The 23,912-nt window shown below is 46.1% G+C and overlaps 1 protein-coding gene across 2 annotated transcripts in view; it reads left to right on the plus strand.

Annotated features, from left to right (window-relative positions):
- The first annotated feature begins 11,091 nt into the window (after positions 1–11,091).
- ATP6V0A4 (ATPase H+ transporting V0 subunit a4) overlaps positions 11,092–23,912 on the plus strand; it is a 44,647-nt gene continuing 31,826 nt past the window's right edge. Inside the window, exons 1-7 of one of the 2 annotated variants that reach the window (XM_058681326.1) lie at positions 11,092–11,212; positions 14,235–14,368; positions 16,665–16,743; positions 17,005–17,099; positions 20,902–21,027; positions 21,472–21,566; positions 22,773–22,899. In XM_058681326.1, coding sequence (XP_058537309.1) covers positions 14,252–14,368; positions 16,665–16,743; positions 17,005–17,099; positions 20,902–21,027; positions 21,472–21,566; positions 22,773–22,899 — 639 coding nt within the window. In that variant the 5' untranslated portion in view covers positions 11,092–11,212; positions 14,235–14,251. Of the gene's footprint in view, positions 11,213–12,460; positions 12,781–14,234; positions 14,369–16,664; positions 16,744–17,004; positions 17,100–20,901; positions 21,028–21,471; positions 21,567–22,772; positions 22,900–23,912 lie in introns of those variants that run through there. The other variant, XM_004594372.3, reaches the window with a different exon arrangement.

The raw sequence follows: 23,912 nt of genomic DNA on the forward strand, positions 1-23,912 counted from the left end.
AGGTGTGTACCCCAGTTTGTGCAGACACACCCAGGGAGGTTCAGGATGTAGGATTCTGGGGGAGGGGAAGCTCCATATTGGGAAGGGATCTCCGAGGCCAGCGGCTTACCCCTTAGCCCACTGGGAATGTCTTCACAAAGAAACTAATGGGACAAAGTTCGGTAAAAATTATGCTTCAATACAATAAACTGCTAAATACTACAATGAAAATAGACACGAGACAGCTGAATAGTATCCCATAGCCATTTTAAGGTAAATAGAAGCCAGTTGTATACAAACTAAAATTGAAATGTTAATGAGTCACAGGATGTGGTTAAGAACCTGCATTTTCTAACATATCAGTCACTCAGTACCATGTCAATGAACTCCATAATGTTGGAAACTTGTTGATGTTATGTTATGTTATGGCTTTTAATTGGTAGGAACGATATTCTGCCAGCTCTGCCTTTAGACCAGAGATGGTCTCCCCAAGAAACTGTTAAATTGAGCTGGACAATAAGATGCTGGACTCTATGCTTGGCATATGCTTGCAATGAAAGAAACAAGACTGGATTTGAACTGTAATACTGCAATAAGGTGGAGCAATCCACCATGGGGGGAGGGCACGGGGACGGGTTGGGGGAACATCAGAGCCTATGAAACGATGTTGTAAAATGAAATGCAATTAAAAAAAGAAGAAGAAGAAGAAGAAAAAGAAACTAATGGGACAGAGTTTGGCGTAGCAGCACTGGCCTGGCCCTCCTCTGAAGGCTGTTCCTTGGCCTTCTTAAATGCTTCATGTGACTTCTCAGTAAGGCATTCAGTTCCTCTGTGGATTGAGGAAAATTACTAAGTTACTAGCGCCGAGCAGGTAAGGGCATGCAGAGGTGAGGTTAATGGGTAATTCGAGGAGTGGTCTCCTCAGCTCTGGGACTCTAGGACCAGCCATTGCTGCCTGGCTTCAATTCCCTGCCTCTGTTGGCACAACACTGCTGTGGTTAGATCCTTTTTTATTTTTCCATTTTGTTTAGTAAACAGGTGTGGGTTCTTAAAGAGTAACTTTCAGCTAAGGTTTGGGGACATGAGCTGCAAGTTTGTGGTCAAGGTTAAGCCACCTTCTCTCCTTCAGTGTTCTCAGTATGATACTGAGAAACACCGCATGGTCCAGGCAAAGCGTGTTGGTGCTGTGTTTTCAGAATCCACCCTCTGGTCTGCTACTGTGTCCTTCTGGCCTCTTCTAGAAATTCCTTTCTTTCTCTTTTTTTTTTTTTTTAAGATGTATTTTTATTGGAAAGGCAGGTTTATAGAGAGGAGAGATTTGATGAAGTCTTCCATCTGCTGGTTCACTCCTTAAATGGCTGCAACAGCCAGAGTTGAGCTGATGTGAAGCCAGGAGCCAAGAGCTTCTTCCCTGTCTCCTAGGCAGGTGCAGGGTCCCAAGGTTTTGAGCCATCTTCTGCTGCTTTCCCAGGCCACAAGCAGGGAGGTGGTGGGAAGTGGAGCAGCCAGGATACTAACTGGTGCCCATATGGGATGCCAGTGCCACAGGGTGGAGGATTGGCCTGTTGAGCCATGGCACCTGCTCCTCTCTATTTGTCGTTTTGTCCAAGCTGTCCATGGTCACCAGTCCTAACCCAATTTCCCTGTTATCATTTCTCTCTTTTTTAAAATATGTTTTTATTGATGATTATTTATTTGAAAAGTACAGTGAGAGAGAGAGAGACATATCTTCCAAGCAACATTCCTGATATATGGCTCTGGCCATTGCGCTCTTTGGGGAGTGAACCAGTGGTTGTACGATCTACGTGTTTCTTCCTCTATCTGTAACCAGGTCTTCCTAAATAATAATAATAGTATTAATAACTAGGGAGGTGTTCTCAAGAGCAGGACTCAAAGTGACTGTGAGTAAAATCCATTCATAGCTAACACTGGGGTGTTCTGTTCTCTGATGAAATGTTCTTTTCCTACATCCAGGACCAGGTAGCCTGTGATGTGGCAAGCAGAGATGAGAATGGAAGGATATAAAGCAGCTGTGCTGTGAAGAGAACGGCCCGGCCAAGTGTGTGGGAGTGCAGAAGAGGAAGCCAGAAGGGCCCAGGCTGGAGGATTTTCTGAGAATGAGGAGTGGGAGTGTGAGGAAGGGAGGAGGCAAGGCCAGGGAAGGTGAGAAGAATGGAACTATCTCTAAGAGTTTCTGAAGGCCATGCCCAAGGCATGACCCAAAGGACATGAAGCAGGAGATCAGCAGTGGGGCCCAAGGTGCACTGGGTGACATCAACATGCCCTGAGATGCCCTGCTGGAGAAAGTCCCTGACCAGGAAGAAGTGATCCTGGCTCCAGCATGGAGGAAGTTGATTTCAGTGGGTGGGTACAGGAACCCTTGGACGTTCCAATCAATGAACTGCATCTAATTGTGTGTGTGTGGGTGGGGTGCTGGTGGTAGACAGAGGGAACTCAGGGTCATTTGCTCTCCTTTTTAGCAACCTCCAATCCTTGTCTGTGTCTGGGGTGCTTTCTCTAAGAATGCACATTGTCAAGGATTGCGGGTGGTAGGGTCAATGCCTGGACAGTGGTGGGAAAGCATTTAGGATAGTAAAATACGACATTTGTTTGCATGAAGGTGATCTTGGAATTCAGTTTGGGAAAATCTCAGATAGTTATTTTCTAACTAGGTGATTATTTTTGGACTAAATTCCTTCCACGCATTTGAGCTTGCTCTCTGCTTATCTCTTTTCACTTTCTAAATGATGATGAGCTCCTGTAAGTTAATCTTGTGCAGCCGCACCTGTGGCTCTGCACAGTATCTGCCTAATCCTGGGCACAAGGAGCTGAGAACACAGGCAGCTTCTGTTCAGAGGAATGCCCACTTGACATTTCCCAATGTGGAATGTTCTTCTCTTTAGCTCCTCAACAGCCATTTTCTAGAAAGCTCTTGAGCTTGAAAGTGCCTCACCAGAGACCCTCAAGTACAAGTGTGATGGGCTGCCACAGTCCCTGTGCTCCAGACCAGATGAATAAAACAGCGAGAATGCTATTAAACACCCCCGGTCAAGAACAGTCTCCTCTGGATGATCTAGAGGGTTCCTTCTGCAGCTGAGAAAGCTGTTTAACTCAAGAACCTAATGCCACATTGAACTATTTTCCCTCAAAGAACTGATTGAGTTGTGAATTTTGAGAACGCATGAACATTTACACATATTTAGTGATTACTAGAATCTTGCTTTTTTCAAATATTTGAAGAAACTAGAATGTACTATCTAATTTTGAGCAAATCATTGAGCCTCCCTGCTGCTCCTGTGTTTTCCAGAAGAATGGATTGGACACCACGTGTTTCTCACACCTCTGGAAACCCCTCTGGGAACCGGGGCTGTGTTGGCTGCAGTTTTTCCCACCTGCCCTCCTCTTCCTTCGCTCTTGAAATTGACGGTGGAGAACGTGGGAAGCTCACTTTGATTTTAGACAAACTAGACTGCGGTCCTTCACACTTTGCTTGTTGCAACTTTCCTGAGTTTTCAAGGCTCAAAAATACTGCACCTAAAATCCTGAGCTCGGCCAGGAAACTTAACAGAGATGGAAAACAGAGCATCTTGGATGCTTTAAAGGGACCATCTCAGATGTGTGTCATGGGTAAGGAGAACCGGGAGTCCCGGTTTTCAGCCTGTGCTGTCCAACCAGAACCCAGAGGAGTTTGAAGAGTTATCAACTGTCTCTTCCCTTGAGAAAAAAATTAACAAAACTTACCGCGCTGCCTCACTTGCTCTGAGCCACTGTGGGGCTGCCCCTCCCCCAGTGCTGCCTGAAGGTGAAAGAGTTGTCAGCCTGTAGTCTGCGTCCCTTCTTCCCCAGCCACTTGCTTCCCGATTGCCCACTGTTGTCTCGGATCTGCCCTCTCACTCTTTTGAAGTAACTCTGCTGGCTCTCCAGTAACATCTGGGTGCATCTCAGGCCTCCTCTTCCTCACCACTCCATGAGCTACGTTCCTTTCTTCTTTTAAAATGTGTAACATTTACCTTGGATGGTGTTTACATAGTTAAGAAGGATGTACGCCCATGTGGACCATCAGTTAGGGTGGAAAGGGTCAAGGAATGGGGGAAAGTGGATGAGACAACTGTTTCCAGTCTCCTTTTTTTTTCTGGTTTCTGGGGTGTAAGCTCCCAACAGCCCAGCAGTGTCAGCATCTGGGGATGGGGGACAGCCACCCAGTGTCATCACAGGGTCCCCGATGCGGAGCATGTTCTGAGGGTACTGCTTAAGTGGTTTTGATAAAGCTGAGATGCTGTTTATTTTGTTGCTCCAAGGTTGAGGAAATTCTTCCAAGGTCCGTTGGCTGACATAGTCCCTGTTAGAGTATCTATTTGTTCAGATACTCACTGTCAAAGCTTGGCTGGGAGAGCTGTCCAATGTGTTCTGTCTTCCATGATACTGGATGTCTTCTGCAGGCCTCAGTGAACTGGTTGTCATGTATCCATGTGCATCTGGGTATGCCGTCTGCCGCATAGGCTTCAGCAACTGAGGAGACCCAGTTCTGACACTTGCACTTCATGGAAAATCCTATGATTTTCCCCCCTGGTTGGAGTTCTGAATCCAGTGGGTCAGTTATGGGTAGGGGAAGTCCCAAAAGAAACCTTTCCAGAGATGACCCCAGACCTGACTCCTGTGTGTGTGCCAGCCAGTGCAGTGTCCAGCTCGGTTCGTCATGTCCTTCCATGTTCCTTGTCTGTCTCTTAAGTCCAGCCTTAATCCCTTTGAGCTTCTTATGTTTGTGACTCCTCTTTGTTTTAGGGTGACCATGTGTTCCCATTCATATGCTGAAGTGCTAACTCCCAGGACCTCAGAGTGTGGCCTTATTTGGAATCAGAGGTAGCTAGAGTTAGGGTGGGTCCCTAATCCAGTATTCACAGATGGTATTTTGTAAGAATCAGATATCCGCTGCACAGAGAGAGAGAGAGAAAGAGGGAGGGAGGGAGGGAGATAGGGAGGGAAAGAGAGAGAGAGAGAGACAGACAGACAGATATTAGAGTGAAGCAGACGAACAATGAGGAGTGCCAAAGGTTGCCAACAACCTCAAGGATGCAAGTGAGAAACACAGGGCAGATTCAACCCTCAGAGCCCTCAAAAGGAGCCCCTCCTGCAGACACCTTAATTTCAAACTTGGCAGCCTCCAGGACCGGAACACGATGCACGGCTGTTATTGTAGCTACTGGTTTGCAGTGCTGGGCTATGGAACTCCTGAGGACACCACTCTCCCCAGGCTGGTGGTCCCCTGGTGTTTTGGTCTCAGGTTCCCTTTGTATGTTAAAAATCATTAGGAAGATCAAGAACAAAGCAAGGGGAGCCCCTTTCACCACTCCTTTTCAGCATCCTACTGGAAGTTGTAGCTAATTCCATAATAAAACAAACAAATCAATCAGTGAAGCACAGGCGGCAGGTGTTTGGCCTGGCAGCTGAGCACTTCACATGGTACCACTCCTCGGATGATCTGCCAGCTGCTGCATGTTGGCAGGTTGATCGTGTTGGACCACTTCCATCATGGAAGGGATAGTATTTTGTTCTTTTTGGAACAGTTACTCTGGATGTGGATTTGCCTTTCCTGCTTTCAGTGTATCAGCCAAAACTACCATCTGGGTTTACCCGGCATCATGGCATTATACACAGGATTGCTTCTCAAGGAACTCAATTCATGCCCCCCCCCAAAAAAAAGGATGGCATTGGGCCCACAGTTATGGAATTCATGAGTCTTTTCAAGTTCCCAAACCATCCTGCAGCAGCTTCAGTTACATGGTAACACCATGTGGGGCTGGGCTAAGGCTCTCCTGAAGGCTGCGGATGCTCCGAATCGGCATCCAGAATCTGACCTGAAGGTCTTCGTTCCAGCGGGAAGAGTGCTTTAACAATGGTTTAATGGAACTAATTGTTAGGACTACTGCGTGGGACTCCTCATGCCTCTGAACAAATAAGGCAAGACCATGATTCAAGTGCTGACGTGGGTGACTGGTCTGGATTACCAAGGGAGAACTCTTCCATAGTGCAGGTAAGGAAGAGTATGTGAGGAATGCAGGAGATCCCCTGCAGCATCTCTCGGGATTTTCACATCATGTGTTTAAGGTTCGTGGAAAACTACGGCAACCCGATCCAAGCAGAATTACCAAAAGTCAAGACTGTTCAGGAATGAAGATCTGGGACATCCCACTAGGTAAACAGCCACTCCCAGCAGAGGCGCCTACTGAAGGCACAGAGTACAGAACGGTTAGTAGAAGAAAGTAGTTCTAAAGACCAGCTATAGAATTATGGAACCAGTTCGAGAACCGGTAGTGTGGAACAATAGGTTAAGCCACTGCCTGTGACACTGGTGCCCCTTGTCAGAGTGCTACGTTGGATCCCAGCTACTGGACTTTCGATCCTGCTTCTTGCTCATGTGCCTGGAAAGGCAGCACGTGATGGCTCGTGTACTTGGGCTCCTTTCACCCATGTGGGAGACCCTGATGGAGTTCCAGTTTCTAGCTTTGGCATGGACCAGATCTGGTAGTTGTGGCCTTTTGGGGAATGAACTCCGGTGGAGGTAAGATCTCTCTCCTCTGTCTCTACCTTTCTCCCTGCCACTCTGCCTTGTCTGTCTTCCTCTCTCTCTCTTTCTCTCTCCCTTACCACACTCTCTTTCTTTCTAAGATTTATTTATTTTTATTGGAAAGGCAGTTCTATAGAGAAAAGAAGAAACAATCTTAGGTCTTTCTAGACCTTCCATCTGCTGGTTCACTCCCCAAATGGACACAACAGCTGGAGCTGAGCCAATTCAAAGCCATGAGCCAGGAGTTTCTTCTGGGTCTGCCATGCAGGTGTAGGGCCCCAAGACTTTGGGCCATCCTCTATTGCCCTCCCAGGCACATCAGCAGAAAGCTGGAAGGCAAGGGGAACAGCCAGGAAACAAACCAGCATCCATAAAGGATCCCGGTGCCTGCAAGGTGAAGATTCAGACCTGAGCCATTATGCTGGGCCCTGCTCTACCTTTCAAATAAGATAAAGACTTTTAACATTTTACACTTGTGTCCAGTGCAGTCTCTCTGGTACTCCACAACAGTACTTGTGTTTATTGTTAGCTTGCATCAAAGTATTTAAATCATGAGTTGTTAAGAAAGTAAACGTTACTGAATTTGTCTTCTAGGAAACAGAGAGTGGATTTTCAGTTGTATCATACTGCATGGAATGACGATCTTGCTGTTATCTTTATCTTTGGTGGTGTTTGCTATAGCTGTACAGCAAGTTGTGAAGGTGGGCCCAGTGGTTTCTCCCACTGCTTTGTTCCTTTCACACTAGGCCTCAGCTGATGTGACTGGGCTGGGAGGAGCCGATATCCACAGCACCATTCCCCACGTGCACGCTGGCTTCCACAGCTCCACATGGGAGCTCTACCCTGCAGTGAAGAAGTGGCTTCATTTCAGTAGACAGTCATGATATGTCTAAGCAGGCATCTTCTGACTGTACACCCTACGGGTCAACATGTGGCAGGATGGCGATGGGAGTTTAGGCTTCCTGCTGTTTTTGTTATTATAAAAGATGTGTTTATTTATATTTATTTGAAAGGCAAAGCTAATCAGAGAGAGAGAGAGATAAGTCTTCTATTCTCTGGTTTACTCCCCAAATGGACACAATAGCCAGGACTGGGCCAGGTTGAAGCTAGAAGCCAGGAACAGCATCCTAGTCTCCCACAGGGGTGACAAGGAGCCAAATCCCCTAAGCCATCATCCACTGCCTCCCCAGGCCCATTAGCGAGAAGCTGGATGAGAAGCAAGCAGCTGGAACTTGAACTGGCACTCTGATATGGAATGTTGGCATCACAGGTGGCAGTTTAACCCACTGTATTGGCACAGCAGACTCCTTCCAGGCTTCTCTGGAACCACATATGGGGGAGTGCACCTGGTCCCAGCTGAATGATGGCAGAAGTCCGGAGTAGGGTTTTGCTGGCATGGGTGGGGCAAGGCCATGGCTGGCTGGATTAGCATGGTGATTGTATGAAAGTGTCCCCTCTTGCTAGGCTGTCCTTTCTAGGTCCTTTGGCTAGAGAAGACAGATCTTTGTTGGTGCATTTTCTTTGTTCCCAGATTCTGTACCACGAAGCCTGGTATATATGAGGTGAAAACAAAGCCCGGAAGCTCAGCTCTGTGTGCGTTCTCAAGTCCAGGCGTCCCTGGATGTTCTGTCTTCTTGTGTTTCCTGTGCATGTGGTGTTTGGGTTTTCAGTTTTTAACTGATTGGGAAGAAAAGGTGTTTGTGCTCCATCTTTTCAAAAGCAAACACCAGGGTAATATTTTTTAAGATGTGAACTGAGGGTCGGTTGTTAGGGCACAGCCAGTTAAGGCACTGCTTGGGATGCATGCACCCTGCATCAAGTTCGAGTCATGACGTCTCCATTTCTGACCTGGCTTCCTGATAATGTATCTGGGAAGGCAAACTGATGGCTCAAGTGCTTGGGTTCCTGTCAGCCCTGTGGGAGAGCTACCTGGAGGCCCTGGCTCATAGCCTATCAGGCCTCTTAAGACTTGGCCAATGTCCATCACTCCAGCAAGCTCTCACATATCTCTTCCTGCTCCCCTCCCAGCCCCATTGGCCCCTTTTCTCTTGAACACCTTACTCCTTTTCAGTGAGATAGTACCATGTAGTTACTGTGAACAAGGATTCCTATCCAATGGCATGTTAGCAGTGACTGAGAGTCCAAAGGGAAAAAAACAGAGCCTCATTGTGCCTCTGTTCTCTTGTTTTTAATGGGAGAGTAAGAACATTGCCTTCTCAGCAGGTTGTTGAGAAGATGAAATAAACTAACGTGTTTAATATAGTTCATCTAACTCAGTGTGTTCTAAGGTTGCCAAGAACAATGCCAGCACAGGTCATGAGCTGCTGTAATGATTTCACATCTCTGCTCTTTCAGTAAGTACTGCTCCTGGTGCGCGGAATGGCATCTCCTGGCTCCTTTTTTTTTTTTTTTCCAAAACTGGTTTCTTTTATTAATCTTGCAAGCCTTAACACAAATGCCCTCTCCTCCCTGACCTCCTGTCTGAAATGAATTCTCTGTTTCTCTAAAGCCTATCACTCCACAGTTGCAGTCCTCACAATCTACATGATTCTGCTCATTTATTGCTTGCTCACGAGTTTTAAAACATATTTATTTAGATGAAAGACAGTGTTACAGAAAGGGGAAGATGGCAGAGAGAGAGAAAGAGGGAGAGAGAGACAGAGAAATAGAGATTTCAATCTGATAGTTCACTCCCCAAATGGCACAATGGCTGGGGCTGGACCAGGCCAAATCCAGGAGCCAGAAACTTCTAGGTCTCCCATGAGGGTGCAAGAGTCCAAATGCTTGGGCAATGATGTTCAGCTGCTTTCCCAGACATATTAACAGGGAGCTGGATGGGAATGGAGTGGCTGAGACTTCTACTGGTGCAAATTCAGGGTGCTGACACTGCAGCTGGGAGCTTAGCCTGTCATGCCTCAGTGCCAGCCCCTTGCTTACAGTTTTGCTTCTTCCACATGGACACCATCTTCTGTAGGGGGAGCGCCTTACCTCCTACTTACTGCCCTATCCTCTGTTTCCAGAACAGAGCAGGCTCTTAGCAAATGTTTATCCGATGAGTGACAGGATTTAGGTGGTTTCCAATTACATGCTTAATACGAACAATGTTGCAATAGATAATGAGACAATGTTACAGTCACATTTTTGCTTGGCCACCTGTGCCTCCCAAGCCAAAGCTTCATTTTCCAGCCTGGGATCTTAGAACAGCTTTTCTGGCTTGTCTGGCACAAGGATCAGCTGAACAATTTAATGAAAATGCAAATCTCAGACAACTTGGAAAATTTGAACCTTGATAGGATGTTTGATATTAAGAAACTATTGCTGTACTTTAGAAATAGCCACTGACATTTGTGTGTGTGTTTTAGCGATAATGCCAAAATAGTTTGAAATAGTTGCTTCAAATTAATCAAGAGCAGGTGGGGTGTAGATGCTGCAAAGCCCACAGCTGTTGATGCAGACGGGGGCTCCTCACTGGATTCATGCCAAAGTTTTGTTTTCTTTTATTTTGTCTAGAATAAAAAAAGTAGAAACAGAACCAAAAGGCATCCCCTCATGTGGGGAAACATTTACAGGGACTCCATGTGGGAGTACATAGGGAAACTCATTAACATTAACCTCAAGGCAGGTGGCCCTAGTGGAGTTTACGCAGAGCCAGTAGAACCATCCTGGAGCTCACTGCCTGCTCACCCTCCTCCACTCCAGCTAAATGGAGAGAGGAAAGACAATAATCCTCACTAAGTGAAGGGTAAATATCACATTTGGCTCCGTCTCCTTCCTTCCTGGGCTGTGTACAAATTGTAGCCATTGAGTATTTAGAAAGATGGATCTCTAGCCAGCGGCATCTCATATGAGTGCCAATTCAAATCCTGGCTGCTCTACTTCCGAATCAGCTCCCTGCTACTATGCCTGGTGAAGCAGCAGAAGGCAGCCCGGCTGCTTGGGCCCGCTGCACCCACGTGGGAGATCGAGAAGAAACTCCTGGCTTCTGCCTGACCCTAGCCATTGTAGCCACTTGGGAAGTGAACCAGAGAATGGAGAATCTCTTGTCTGTCATTCTTTCAAATAGACAGTTGGAAAAAACTGCCTTATGTGTCTGGTCTTTGAAAGTACATGGAGTGTTTTTGAAAACAGTGGTTGGCAGGATGGTGAGCATGATGGTTTTTTTCTATTACAAAATTACTTTTAGTGCATTTCGTTTTTATAATTTCAATGGTGCTTGGTTTGCTCAGTAGAATGTCGTCTGCACAGGGCTTTCCTAAGGCCCCAAGAAACCTTGGTTCCAGTCCTCTGCTTAGCTAGGGGCAGGGTACTTTCATTAGAAAATAGTCACAGCTTCCTGGTGGGTGCTCAAGGTCAGAGCGGAGGGCACAGGTGGGTTGAGAGGACTGAGCAGGGCTGGCCGGTGAGGCAGGTTTGTCCTCACCCACAACAGGCAGCTGTTGATACAACAGAGCAACCTGGGGAGGAGAGAGGGCGGGGCGCCGCCTCAGGGAGGCGGTCAGGGATCAGCCGCCAGGCCCCTCCTCCCCAGGGCCCTAGCAGGCCACACAATCTGACTGTTGCCGCCAGGGGATCCCTGCGTGGTGCTTTGGGTAAAGGAAGACACTTTAAAGCTGCAGCCCCTGGGCCAGCTCCAGACCCCTCACCACGACTGGCTGGGAGGAAGTGAGGGTAAGCAGGTGGGGAGAGGGTCTTCTGTGCTGTTTAGTCTGCATGAAGCTAATGTCAAAGGAAGGACTCTCTTCTGCTTTATTTAGAAGGGACAATGTGAAAACTTCTCCTTTACCTTGGCAGTGCACTTATGGAGGGAGGGGCTGCTGTTGACTCTCCAGTCAACAAAAATAGGGATCTGTTGGTTGAGCATCCTCTTTGTGGTCCATATTGAACTATACAAGTGCTGGAGTAGGGCCTGTCCTCGCCTTGAACACACTGGATCCCCATATGGGCGCCGGTTCTAATCCCGGCAGCTCCACTTCCCATCCAGCTCCCTGCCTGTGGCCTGGGAAAGCAGTTGAGGATGGCCCAAAGCTTTGGGACCCTGCACCCGCGTGGGAGACCTGGAGGAAAGGAAGCTCCTGGCTCCTGGCTTCAGATTGGCTCGGCTCCAGCCATTGAGACCACTTGGGGAGTGAACCATTGGACGGAAGATCTTCCTCTCTGTCTCTCCTCCTCTCTGTATATCTGATTTGCAACAAAAATAAATAAATCTTTAAAAAAAAAGTGCTGTAGTAAAAGCCTGGCATAAGTTTAACCTCATCTCGCGCTTTTACTAGCTCGTGTGGAATACAAACGGTCCTTTCACAAGTAGTTGCAAATGATGGATGTCCTGGCAACATACAGGAGGAGCCTTGAGTCATTTGGGGTGTTGGTGGAGATTGGGAAAGACCTTTGAGAGGAGGAGGACTGGAAGAATGTCAGGATTCTATAGATAGGAAGATGGGCTGGGGAGAAGTGGTGTTGAGGTTCCAAACCCAGAGGGAAGCACGGACAAAAGCCCTGTGGTGGATGGGAGCTCAAGAATAAAATGCAAGCTTCCCGGAGAGCTGAGTGAAGGCAGATGACAGCTGCGGGAAACAAACCAACGTGGTAACCTTTTCTCAGCCAGCTCAAAGGCTTTCAACTGTCCCGCCACAACTGGGACAATGGCCACACACAGTCTGGCAAATTGTACATGTTCTAGAATTGACAGCTGTTCCAGAATGTTGACTCGGGGGAGGGGGGGAACAATTTGGGTTGGCTATGGCAGGGCAGATCCAGAGGATCTCTGGACTGCAAGGGATTCTATAGCCCCCACTTTCCTCTTGTTTTCACAGGATCTGGCTGAGCCATTGAAAAGCATGCATGCCTGGAGGTGCCCTGGCCTGCTAGCTTCCTGAAAAGATAGGGTCTATTCACTACGTTGGGGGCTACCACACCCCACGGTTCAGTGGGCGTTGATTCTTTCTCAGGGTCCCTGACCCTGCCTGGGCTCAGTTCCCGTAGAATACATGCTGTGTTCAGGTGGATGACGCCCCCGCCATGGGGTTACTTCTCCCTGCTTCACAGTTGGGGCATGCACCTGCCAAGGCATTTTGGATGGTTCTAATACAGGTTGAATGTCCCTTATCTTGGGAACAGACATGTTTCACGTTTGACATTTTCTCAGATTTTGGATAATGAGATATACTGGGGGATTGGACCCAAATGTAAACACCAAATTCATTTCTGGGTTCCTGTTTATCTTCTACCGTCTCCTGAAGGTAATCTCATCTAGTATTTCAAGTGTTGCCTGGTTTGAATGTGACCTGTCCTGTGAGGGCAGGAGTGGGTGGGATTTTTCACTGGTTGAGGTCATGTGGCTGACACAAAGTTGAGATGGGAAAATATTTTGGATTAGGATTTTCAGATTAGGAATGCTCCACCTGTCCTTGTACTTGAGTCTCTGTATCTGGGACCCCATCTCCAGAGTGTGAGTCTGAGTCATTTTCCAAAATTAGCTGTTCGTTGCATGCCTATGACTGCGTAGTGGAATTACGACTTGCAGGTGAGCAGAACCAACCCAGAATTTCTTCCTCTTTTTGTTGAGTACCTGTTGGCTGCACAGAGTTGCGATTTCTCACAGTTTAGTAGTTCCCTTATTGATGGATATCTAGGTTAGAGCCACTTATTTTACCTTTAAATATTTTATTTGTTTGCTTGAAAGGCAGAGTTATGGGGCCAGTGCTGTGGCATAGCAAGTAAAGCTGCCACGTGCAGTGCTGGAATCCCATATGGACACCAGTTCAACTCCCAGCTGCTCCACTTTTGATGCATTTCCCTGCTAGCATGCCTTGGGAAAGCATTGGGAGAGACCCTAAGTCCTTGAGTTGCCAAACCCATGTGGGAGACCCAGAAGAAATTCTTAGGCTCCTGACGTTGGACCAGCCCAGCTCTAACATTACAGCCATTTGGTGGCAGGGGGAGGTAAGCCGGCAGACAGAAGATCTCTCTGTCTCTCCTTCTCTTTCTATCCTTTGTCTCTTAAAAAGAAAAAATAATGGCAGAGTTACATAGAGAGAGGGGGAGGAAGAGACAGCTGTTTTCCTCTGTTGGTTCACTCCATAAATGGTTGCACCAGCTGGGGCCGGGCCAGGCAGAAGCCAGGAGCCTGGAATTCTGTCTGGGTCTCCTACCTGGCTGGTAGTGGCCCATGCACTTGGCCATCTTCTGCTGCATTCTCAGGTGTGTTAGCAGAGAGCTGCTTCAGAACTGAAGTAGCCAGGTCAGGAGCTTGTATATGGGATGTCAAACAGTGGGTTAATTTTCTATGCCACAGTGCCAGCCCCAAGAGCCACTTATTTTAATGATTATATCCAATGTTATGAGAAATTTCATTGTGCATATCTTTTCTATACATATCTGGATAAATAGCGGTGGAAACTTTAGGTCATAAAATCCAATAGATCCTGGCAACTGCTCTCTGTAAATGCTACAAAGAATTTTCACTAACAACACCTGAACAGTTTTCATTTTGAGTATATAAAGGTGCCTGCTTCCTCATACCCTCTAACTTTCATTCATATTTTTAAATCTTTCATCAACCTGAAAGAGAGTAAAAAGTCAGGAGTAATTGCTGTTGGGTTGTTTTACCTTGTGGTATTTTAATTAAACAAATTCCAGCTGAAGCTTTCCATGCATTTATTGCCTTCCATATCTTGTTTCTCTCCACCTGCAGGCTAAGGCTGGGCCAGGATGGCGTCTGTGTTTCGGAGTGAGGAGATGTGTTTGTCACAGCTCTTTCTCCAGGTGGAGGCTGCGTACTGCTGTGTGGCTGAACTTGGAGAGCTTGGATTGGTTCAATTCAAAGATGTAAGCTCTGCATTCTTTGGCGATAAGAGGCAGGTGGGGATGGAAATAGGAACTCTTTCACAACACTTCTTCTCAGGGAGCCCCCCCACCCCCAGAGCTAGAGCAGGTGGAATTCCATGATACTGGTCCTCTAGCCAGGATTTTTGATGATCCTGGGAAAGCCACTCACAGACAGGTTTCCCTTGCTTTCTCGGCTGCAGGGATCTTCTGAAATTCTAAAGCCATCACCACCTTTAAATGTCATTGTATTTTATCTCCTGTGTGGGATCTTTAAGCCTTGGGTATAGTCAGTGGGCTCACCATATCTTGGTTTGAACATAGAAACCTATTTTCTGTGACTAGTCAGAGTTGGGACAAAGTATTGGATCTACAGTTAATGGTGACTACCAGGATTGAGTTCCAGTTCTAGGGATAGGCTGTCTCATGTGTGATATCAGGGGATCATTTCCTAGGGGCAGTTTAGTTTTTAAGAATTCATTTCATTTATTTGAAAGAGCACATATACACACACAGATGTTTCCATCCATTGATTTACTCCCCAATTGGCTGCAGCAAATGGGATCAGGCCAGGCTGAAGTCAGAAGCCAGGAACTCCATCCGGGTTCCCCAGGTTCCCCAGGTGGGTAACAGGTTTAAGGACTTGGGCCACTTTTTAGTGCCTTCCCAGGCACATTATCAGGTTGGGAAGTGAGCCAGTACTTCAACCAGTACTCTCTGTTTGGCGTGCTAGTGTTGGGGGGAGTGGCTTAATCCACTGCTGCACAATGTTGGCCCTCTGCAAAAGTTTAGATCTTTACCTACCTCTGATGGAGTCCAAACTGGAAAACTCATCTGATTATTTTTCTTTAACTTCCCCACCAAGATCAAAGTCAAAGCTAAGGGAGGAGGCATCATTTCTTGTTGTTGCTTCTCTAGAGTGTACCTCGGGATTTGATGTAAAGCGGGATCTCAAAAACATTTACAGGTTAAACGTCTTTAATCCGAAAATATGAGTTGTGAGGTGCTCAAAAATTCAAAACTTTTTGATTGCCAACATGACATGTGATGAGTTGCACTCCATGTACAGTCAAATTATTGTGTGAATCAGCCAGTGTGTCTCAAGCGTGCAAGAATTTTGTGTTTAGATTTGGGTCCTATTCCTAAGCTGCCTCGTTTACATGTAAATACTCCAAAATCTAAGAAAATCCAAAATCCAAAGCACTTCCACAGATAAGCCTTCTAGAGAAAGGACTCTCAGTCTGAACTGACTGAGCCAAGGGTTGATTCCTAACACTAGAGTTAAATTTGTACCAAAGGACTACACAGTTTTCAAAGTCTGGTCATATTCATGATCTTACTAAGGTCTATGAGGATCAAACATGCAATTGTAGTTAAGAATATGTACAGCATAGAGATAGGAAGACTTGTTTCATTGGAAGTGAGAGGGCCGTGGACTGACATTGTGGAATGGTGGGTTAAGCCACTTGCTTATGATGCCAGCATCTTATAGGCCTGTTAGAGTCCCAGCTCCTCTGAATCCTGATCCAGCTCTTTGCTAGTGTGCCTGGGACAGCACATACTTGGCTCCCTGCCACTGACAGGGAAGATCTAAAAGGAGTTCCGGGTTCCTGGTTCAGCCTGGCCCATCATCAGTTGTAGCCATTTGGCGAAAGAACCAGCAGATAGATCTTTCTCTTGCTCACTCTTGCCCTTACTCTAGCTCTAGCTCTATCAATTTGCTTTTCAAACAAGTAAATCCTCTCATTTATTTGAAATTAGAGTTACAGAGAGAGGAAGAGACAGAGAGATCTTCCATGCACTGGTTCACTGCCCAAATGGCTGCAATGGTCAGATCTGGGCCAATCCATTTATGGAAGCCAGATGCTTCTTCGCCATCTCCCATGTGTGTCTGGGTCCCAAGCTTGGAATCATCCTCTGCTACTTTTCCCAGGCTATTAACAGGCAGCGGAACCACAAATAGAGCAACTGGGACTTGAACTGGCACCTGTATGTGCAAATGGCTGCTTTACGCTTTATGCCATAGCACCATCCCCATCAAATTAATAAATCGTAAGAGAGACAAAGACATAGGACCAATATAAAATAGCACTTTTACTCTCTTTCAGATTGGTGATTGAGTGTAGGGAAACCAAGTGTGTTTTGCCTATAACTTGCCTATCTTACCTACGTGAAGATATTTATCTCTAAGACAATACCACTAACATTCTCCAGCATTGGGAAGATAATGCAGTGTTTAAATTCAGCATGCTGGTAGCTGTTGCTACATGTGTGCCTTGTGTCTTCCCCAATCCTGCAGCTGAATGCGAACGTGAGCAGTTTCCAAAGGAAATTTGTGAATGAAGTCCGAAGGTGTGAGTCGCTGGAAAGAATCCTTCGTAAGCCAAGTTTTTGCTTAGCATCCAAATGTGAACTGGCAATGTGGCGAATGGTTTACGGGACTTCATTAAGCAAATATGGCACAGTTTGTGATGCTTTTTGGGGGATGGTCCTGAGGGAGGCGAGGGGTGGCCCTCAGGAACTACAGCAGGCCCAAGGGCGATGCAGCCCAAAGACACCTGTCTTGCTTGACCCTACTTCTCAAGTTATGAAAACCCACAGTCCCCTGGGGTGCTCTCATGGGGCTTCCTCCCTTGCAGGTTTTCTGGAAGATGAAATGCAGAGTGAGATTGCCGTGCAGTTGCCTGAGAAGTGCCCGCAGACCCCTCTGCCACGGGAAATGATCACCCTGGAGGTAAGCTCTGCACTGCACCAGACACTGCAGCCAGTCCCATCCCCCAATCCCAACTGGGACTTCTGGCCATCTGCCACTGGGTTGCTGCAGGCTCAGAGACTGAGCTACCTGAATGTCCACCTTGTAGCATTCTTCCCTCTCCCCTGGGGGCAATCCCAGTGGACCAATTTCAGAGCCATTTCAGCTTGAGATTCTTAGAGGCAGCAAAGTCTTATCAGTGTTTTGTGTCACTGATTAGTTCAATTGCAGGACAATTGCAGGTTTCTGGTTGTCTGCCTGGTTGGAAAGTCCTCTGTAGCTGGAGGCACCTCCTCAGACTGGCTCCTGTAGCTCACCTGCAGGCAGTTAGCAATGTCCCAAGGTTGTCATGGCTCGGGAGTCCCTTCCCTTGCTCCTTCCCTGCCCTGTCTGCTGCCTTCCCATTCGTCTTTCATAAAACATTGACTTCCCACCTTGTGCAAGGTGCCATTTGGAGCAAGCAACTTTGCCCAGGCCTCCAGGAGCACATAGTGGGGCACGAAGTGAGGGGGCAGGGTGGAGGGAGAGGAACCCCAGGAGGTAGGCAGAGTCAGACCAGGTAGGATCTGGGCACACTTTGTTCTCCGGGGAGGAAGGGGACAGGCAGGTAGGGTAAGGCTCTGTAAAGCTGAGCTTCTTCACTGCCTAGAGTGTTCCTTTATTGAATGTGTGAAGCCATCTCCAAATTCTTGAGATTTTTGAAACTATCAGTAGTATAAACCGTGACATTCCAGTTGAGTATTTATTGATGTGCAGGAAGATAATCCAGCTTTGCCCAGATACGTGGTTGGAAAAGGGAGGAATATCTTACAATCTATTCAGATAACTGTGGATATTCTTCTTAATATTACTAGTAATATTATCTACTTAATATTACTGGGTAAGCACAGAGACTTCCTTGCTTTTGTTAAAAGTTAGCATGTGTTTTTATTTCCATATAGACAAAGTTATAGGAGGGGAGTTCGAAAAATTTGCAGGGAAATGGAATTAGAAGTGAGTTCATTTTGATGTGGAAAAAATGCTTTTGGTGCAAAATATTTTTTTCACAATAGGTATAAAATGGGTATTGTGAAAAAATATATACATACATTTCAAATTTTTATCTATGTATTTGAGGGGTGAAGAGACAGAGCTTCCAGCCACCAGTTTACACCCAGTCAGCTGTAACAGCCATGACTGGGCTAGGAGCTAAATCCCCATGTGGGCAGAAGAACTCAATTCCCTGAGCCATCACTCCTGCTTTCCAAGGGATGCGTTAGCGGAAAGCTGGAGACAGGAGCCTGGAGCAGCTGTTAAACCCGGGAACTTGAATGTGGGATGGGGTCATCTTAACCGATGTTTTACCTGCTGCTATGCATGGAGTTTGAAATTATTGTTGCAATCAATTCATAATTTTAGTCCTAATTTTCCACAAACTTTTGGAAGTTCCTTGTGTTTCAGATACTAATTTAAAGCCACCATTTCTCCAGGTGAATTTAGTGTGGGTTGATTGAATCCATTATCCCATAACCCTTTCTCGGACTTTGCTAAGAAACGTACATTCCAGGTCTCTGCATTCTATGCGTAAAACCTTTCATTTTTGTCTGATATTGTAGAGTCAGGGTGGAGGAGACGCGCTAACATTTGCATGGGTGTTCTTTTTCATTGCTCGTGTATTTTATTGCTTTGGCAGGGGGAGTGTTTGAGATGGACTCTCCTCCTCCCCCTCCCCTCCCCTCCAAGTTTAGAACCAGCTCCTTTTTAACAGGATCCCAGGCCACTTTCTGCGATGACTGATTTACTGGCTTTTTCGTTTCCCGCCCCCTTTGCCCTCACCCCCTTTCCTGCTTTTCTTAATGTACCAACCCATTCTGCCCTCTCTTGGCTTGAGAGCTATGATTTACACTGATGCTTCACATTGCAAGACACACACCCAGTTAGTTAAGAGGTCAGGATGCATACATTTTTCTCCTAAAATCTGCTGCTAGTCCAGTGGTCGTTTCTTTGTGAGTTACATGGCTTTTTGTTGTTGTGTAGTTTTGCTACAGTATGTTTGCATATGGATCTCTTTGCAATTTTTACTAAATGTTGAATTGATAGAGTTTTCATGAAATTTGTAAAAGGCATAAGAAATCATGACCCTGCAAACACTGCGTGCCTGTCACCCTGTGTTAGACAGAAAGTACCCCCCGGGAGTGGGGGGTCCCATACGCTATAGAATTGCATCATAAAAATCAAAATTAAAAATAAAAATGAAAGAAACAAGTAGCGCCAAGGATGAACTTCCATGTGCCATCCTCAAGCTTGTGTGCTTTTTCTCTTTCCTTATCTTTTATTTATTGTAATTCAATGTTCTAAATAACACAGGCGGAGCTACACTACTGTTCTGTAACCTGGTATTTTATTTTATTATTTTTAAAGACTCTGCATTGTTTCATGTTTCTGAAGTTAAATCATTTTCATTGCTACGCTGTATTCTTTTTTTATTGAATTTTACCCTTTTCATTGTTGATAGGTGTTTGACTAAATGATCTTTTATATTTTTAAATGATTCATTATTTTAATGAATTATGTACAGTAGACAGCTGATCTATCTCTCTGGGGCAGTTTTAATTTTTTAAGATGTCTTGATAGCTTTATTTTTATATATTTTTTATTATAGGACATGGTTGCTTAATAATCTGTTGTATGTGTGTGTGTGAGTTTATGTGTGTGTTTTTCCAATAGAAATAGCACTTTTTTATATATGTTTGAACATTTTACACTTGATCTTAGCTAAAAGACTAGAAGCAATCTCTTTGGACATTGTAAAATTAAGTTATATTCCAGACTATTCTATAAATACAACTTCAATGAGTCGATTTTGTGTTTATATAAACACAAAAATATATATACACATATAAACATACACATAAATATATGTAAACACACACATATAAACAAATATATTTATAAACACTTACATATGTATAAATATATAAATACACACATATATAAACAAATACACAGACACATATATTTCTCATTCAGGAAAGAGACAGAGAAAGCAAGGGAAAATGATCCCTTTCAAGTGGTTTACTCCCCCAGTGGCCGTAACAGCCAGGTCTGGGCCAGGCAGAGACCAGGAGGAGCCCGGGCCTCCATCTGGGTCTCCATGCAGGAGGCAGGGCCAAGCACTTGGGCCATCATCTGTTATCTTCCAGGTGCATTAGCAGGAAGGTGGTTTGGGAGCAGAGCAGCCTGAGACTTGAACCAGAGCGCCCGTGTGTGACACTTGGTGTTTAACTATCACTATGCTGACCCCGAGCCTCTTCTTTGCTTAGGCTCATTTAGCAAAGGAGATTGGTTTTTCTCTTCTTGACTGCTGTGCTCACCCCTGAGTGCAGCATCTTCTGGGCTTAGATGTGGCCCTCTCTGAGGCCCGGTGGTGACTCAGAGGTGGTGTTCAGTTCCCCTCCTTAGGGCTCACCCGCTGTTGTAAGATGTCTGAGGCACAGAATTCTTAACAAGTGGCCTCCCTCTATCTTCCGTTTCAAAATGCAAGAATGCTAGGCAATGGCTGACGTGTGTTGGCTTCTTCATGGTGCTGCCTTCCATCTCCCTGGAGTGCCTTCTGATCCTGCGTTTGATGGTGGGCGCCCAGGCAGTGTGTGGTCCAGCTCGTGTTCTCCAAGCACATGGAGTTGCTGACTGCTGACGGAGCACTGAGCACTTTCATTCTTAGCTCACTGACGGGGTTCATGTATCGTGGGACTGTCCCAGCCCACTTCCAACTAGGCTGATCCTCTTTTGCCCTCCTGTGCAGACTGTTCTGGAAAAACTGGAAGCGGAGTTACAGGAAGCCAACCAGAACCAGCAGGCACTGAAAAGGAGTCTCTTAGAGCTGACAGAACTGAAATATCTCCTGAAGAAAACCCAGGACTTCTTTGAGGTTTTGTTTGTTTGTTTGTTTTCTGGGGGGGGGATGCTGTTTATTTCAGGACCCTCTCCTAACAGCCTCAATTTGCATTTGGAAGATGACAACATTGCTTGTGTCTGTCCCCATGGGTAGACCTGTGTTGGTGATGGGGGACTGTAGCCCAGTCAGGACAGTGCGGTACATGCTGAGATGCGGGCGAGAATGCCACCGTGCTCAGCAGAGAGGCGCTGTTCACACCAACCCAGCTGCAAACACAGGTCGGAGTACAGTTGGTCTGGGCAGATTGGGGTATTGGTGGCCGGGGGCATTCTGCTTGTTCCAACTCTCTCAGCCAATTGTGGAGATTTCCACCTTCATTCAAAGCAGAGAAAACCCAAGGGTGTGGATGGCTTTTAAGTTCTCTGAAAGTGTGTACATGACCAGAGCACTGCTTTTTTTTTTTTTTTTTACTTTCAGACAGAAACCAACTTAGCTGAAGATTTCTTTACGGAAGACACCTCGGGGCTCCTGGAGTTGAGAGCGGTGCCTGCCCACGTGGCTGGCAAGTTGGGGTTAGTGTCACTGCGTATGCTGAGAATCATGCGTGGCTGGGTCTGTGGTCTTCAGCTCAGTGCCTGACATGTGCTAGGTTTCCCTGAGTGTTTGTATGAATGAATGAAAGAGCAAGTGGCCACTAGCCACTGGGATAACTGCTTCCCCGGGATAACTGCTTCCCCGGAATAACTGCGGATGTAAGTCTGACCCACAGTAGTCAACCCGGATGTCACCTTGTTAGGTGAGAGGAGTTGGAGGTTGTGTCCATTTTAATGATGACCTGACTTCTTGATCCCAAAGCATGCAGTGCCTGTTTTGTTCCTGTGTAGGAAAAGTGTGGAGATGATCATTTGAATGAGTTTCTCAGCTTTTCCTGGGCTTGGGAATGTGGTTTTTGGATATAGGTCTTTTCTTTATGTTTAAAATACCCCTATGGTAATACAATGTTTTCGGAGTTTGGGATTTTGAAGATAATTAGAAATAGGTTAATTATACAATCAAGTGACTTTAAAGCCCTTGTACTAGAAACTAATTTTGTCCTTGTAGATCTATGGGGGGTTTCATTTAGGGTGTAAATTAAATTGATGAACTTCCAAAGTATTTCTGAAAGTTGTGAGTTCCAATTGGTCAGTCCTCACATACTTGAGAGCCTGCTGTCTGAGGCAGTAGGCAGGTAATGGGTTTGAAATGGAAGGACAAGATTTTCAAAAATGCTTCATCAGAAATTCATTTAGGGCCAATGTACATGTAAAATAATGTCAGCCAAAGTCACCAAGCTGAGGAGGATAAGGTAAGATATTTGGGTCATCAGTTGTCTGAGTAGCTGGATAATTAAAAAAAAATAGAGGTGCTTCAAAATCGATATATGTATTTACCTCATGGAGATCATGGTCGATCATTTGCTTCCCTTAGTCACCGTGCTACAGTGAATGTCAATCACGCTTTTAACAACAATAAGCACATCTATTGTATTGGGGTGATTAAAGAAACCTCAACATATCCAAGAAAAGAGAAGGTCAAAATGGAGCCGGGCGCAGCTGGGGTGGGGATGGCCTGGTGGCCCCTGTCACGGCACTGGGGGAAGACACCTCCTGGCTCACAGCTTCCTTTGTGGCGGCCCTATGGGGGCTTCTCCCTGCACTCCCACCCCAGTGTCTCCATGCACTCCCACCCCAATGTCTCTCTGCACTCCCACCCCAAAGTCTCCTCTTCCGACCCCCCAGGTTCACAGCCGGCGTGATCAACAGGGAGAGGATGGCTTCTTTCGAGAGGCTGCTGTGGAGAGTGTGCCGAGGCAACGTGTACTTGAGGTTCACTGAGATGGACACGCCTCTGGAAGACCCTGTCACGGTGAGGCCGGCAGGCGACTGCCATTTCTACTTCTACAATTTAACCATCATTTAATGGGAAAATAGGTTACAAGGGAAAAAACCTAAAATCCAAAACAGAAATTTCAAATATAGAATCCCCCTACAACTACAGACTCTACAACCCCATAAACAATGAGACAATAATCAAAAGCATTTTTCTTTAATAAAAGCATCCTTAATTCCTCTAGCTAAAAATTATAAAAGCGGCTAAAACAGTTACATTTTCTATGCTCCAAAAAGTTGCAAAGACAGGCTAGCCTTTGAGATGACAATAACTATATTTACTGCCATAGCAGTTTCAGCTCTCACTCCCATCACTTCCATTACTTTGTAAAATTCTTATTAAACCATTTCCCAGAAGGCACGCTTTATGTCTGGGCCCGATTTCAGGGCAATGGGTAGGTACACAATAAGGTGTCCAGAAATGGCATGGGTTTAATTGTACTGTTGTGCGCAGTTAAAGGTCCACTCACCAAGACATTATCAATAACATTAACTCTCAAGCTCTCGTTGGTGGCAAAAGCCATCTCACAGGGGCAAACAATGCCTCAATAGATCACAGAATTCTTAGTAGGGTACTTGAGTTTCCATGCAAAAAGGTGGTGAGACTGTGTCAAGGTGGTCAGAGAGACTTCCGCCGGGCCCTGCCTAACAGCTGGAAGCTCCCCCGGGCCTTGCCACTCAGGGGAGCTGTTCTCTTCACACCCTCGTGTCATGTACACCCACTGCACGGACCCCAGCAGACATATACTGGTCATGGCAGTAGAGAATACAGCATTTCTAAATGACGTCTCTAGGCTAAGATGACCCTCGACATTGAGAGTGCCCAAGTGGCTGTCCTGAGGTCAGAACAGATCCCGTGAGATCCAGCCAAGGACCCGCTAGACTCCAGGGATGGGGGAACCTTTGGAAAGAAGGCACAGCTTCCCTTGTGTCTGCAAGCGTCTGCCCACGGGAATCCTGCTTAATGCTGGCATTGTTAGGAAGGCCCAG

This window comes from Ochotona princeps, chromosome 25, assembly GCF_030435755.1.
Source record: "Ochotona princeps isolate mOchPri1 chromosome 25, mOchPri1.hap1, whole genome shotgun sequence".
Lineage (NCBI taxonomy): Eukaryota > Metazoa > Chordata > Mammalia > Lagomorpha > Ochotonidae > Ochotona > Ochotona princeps.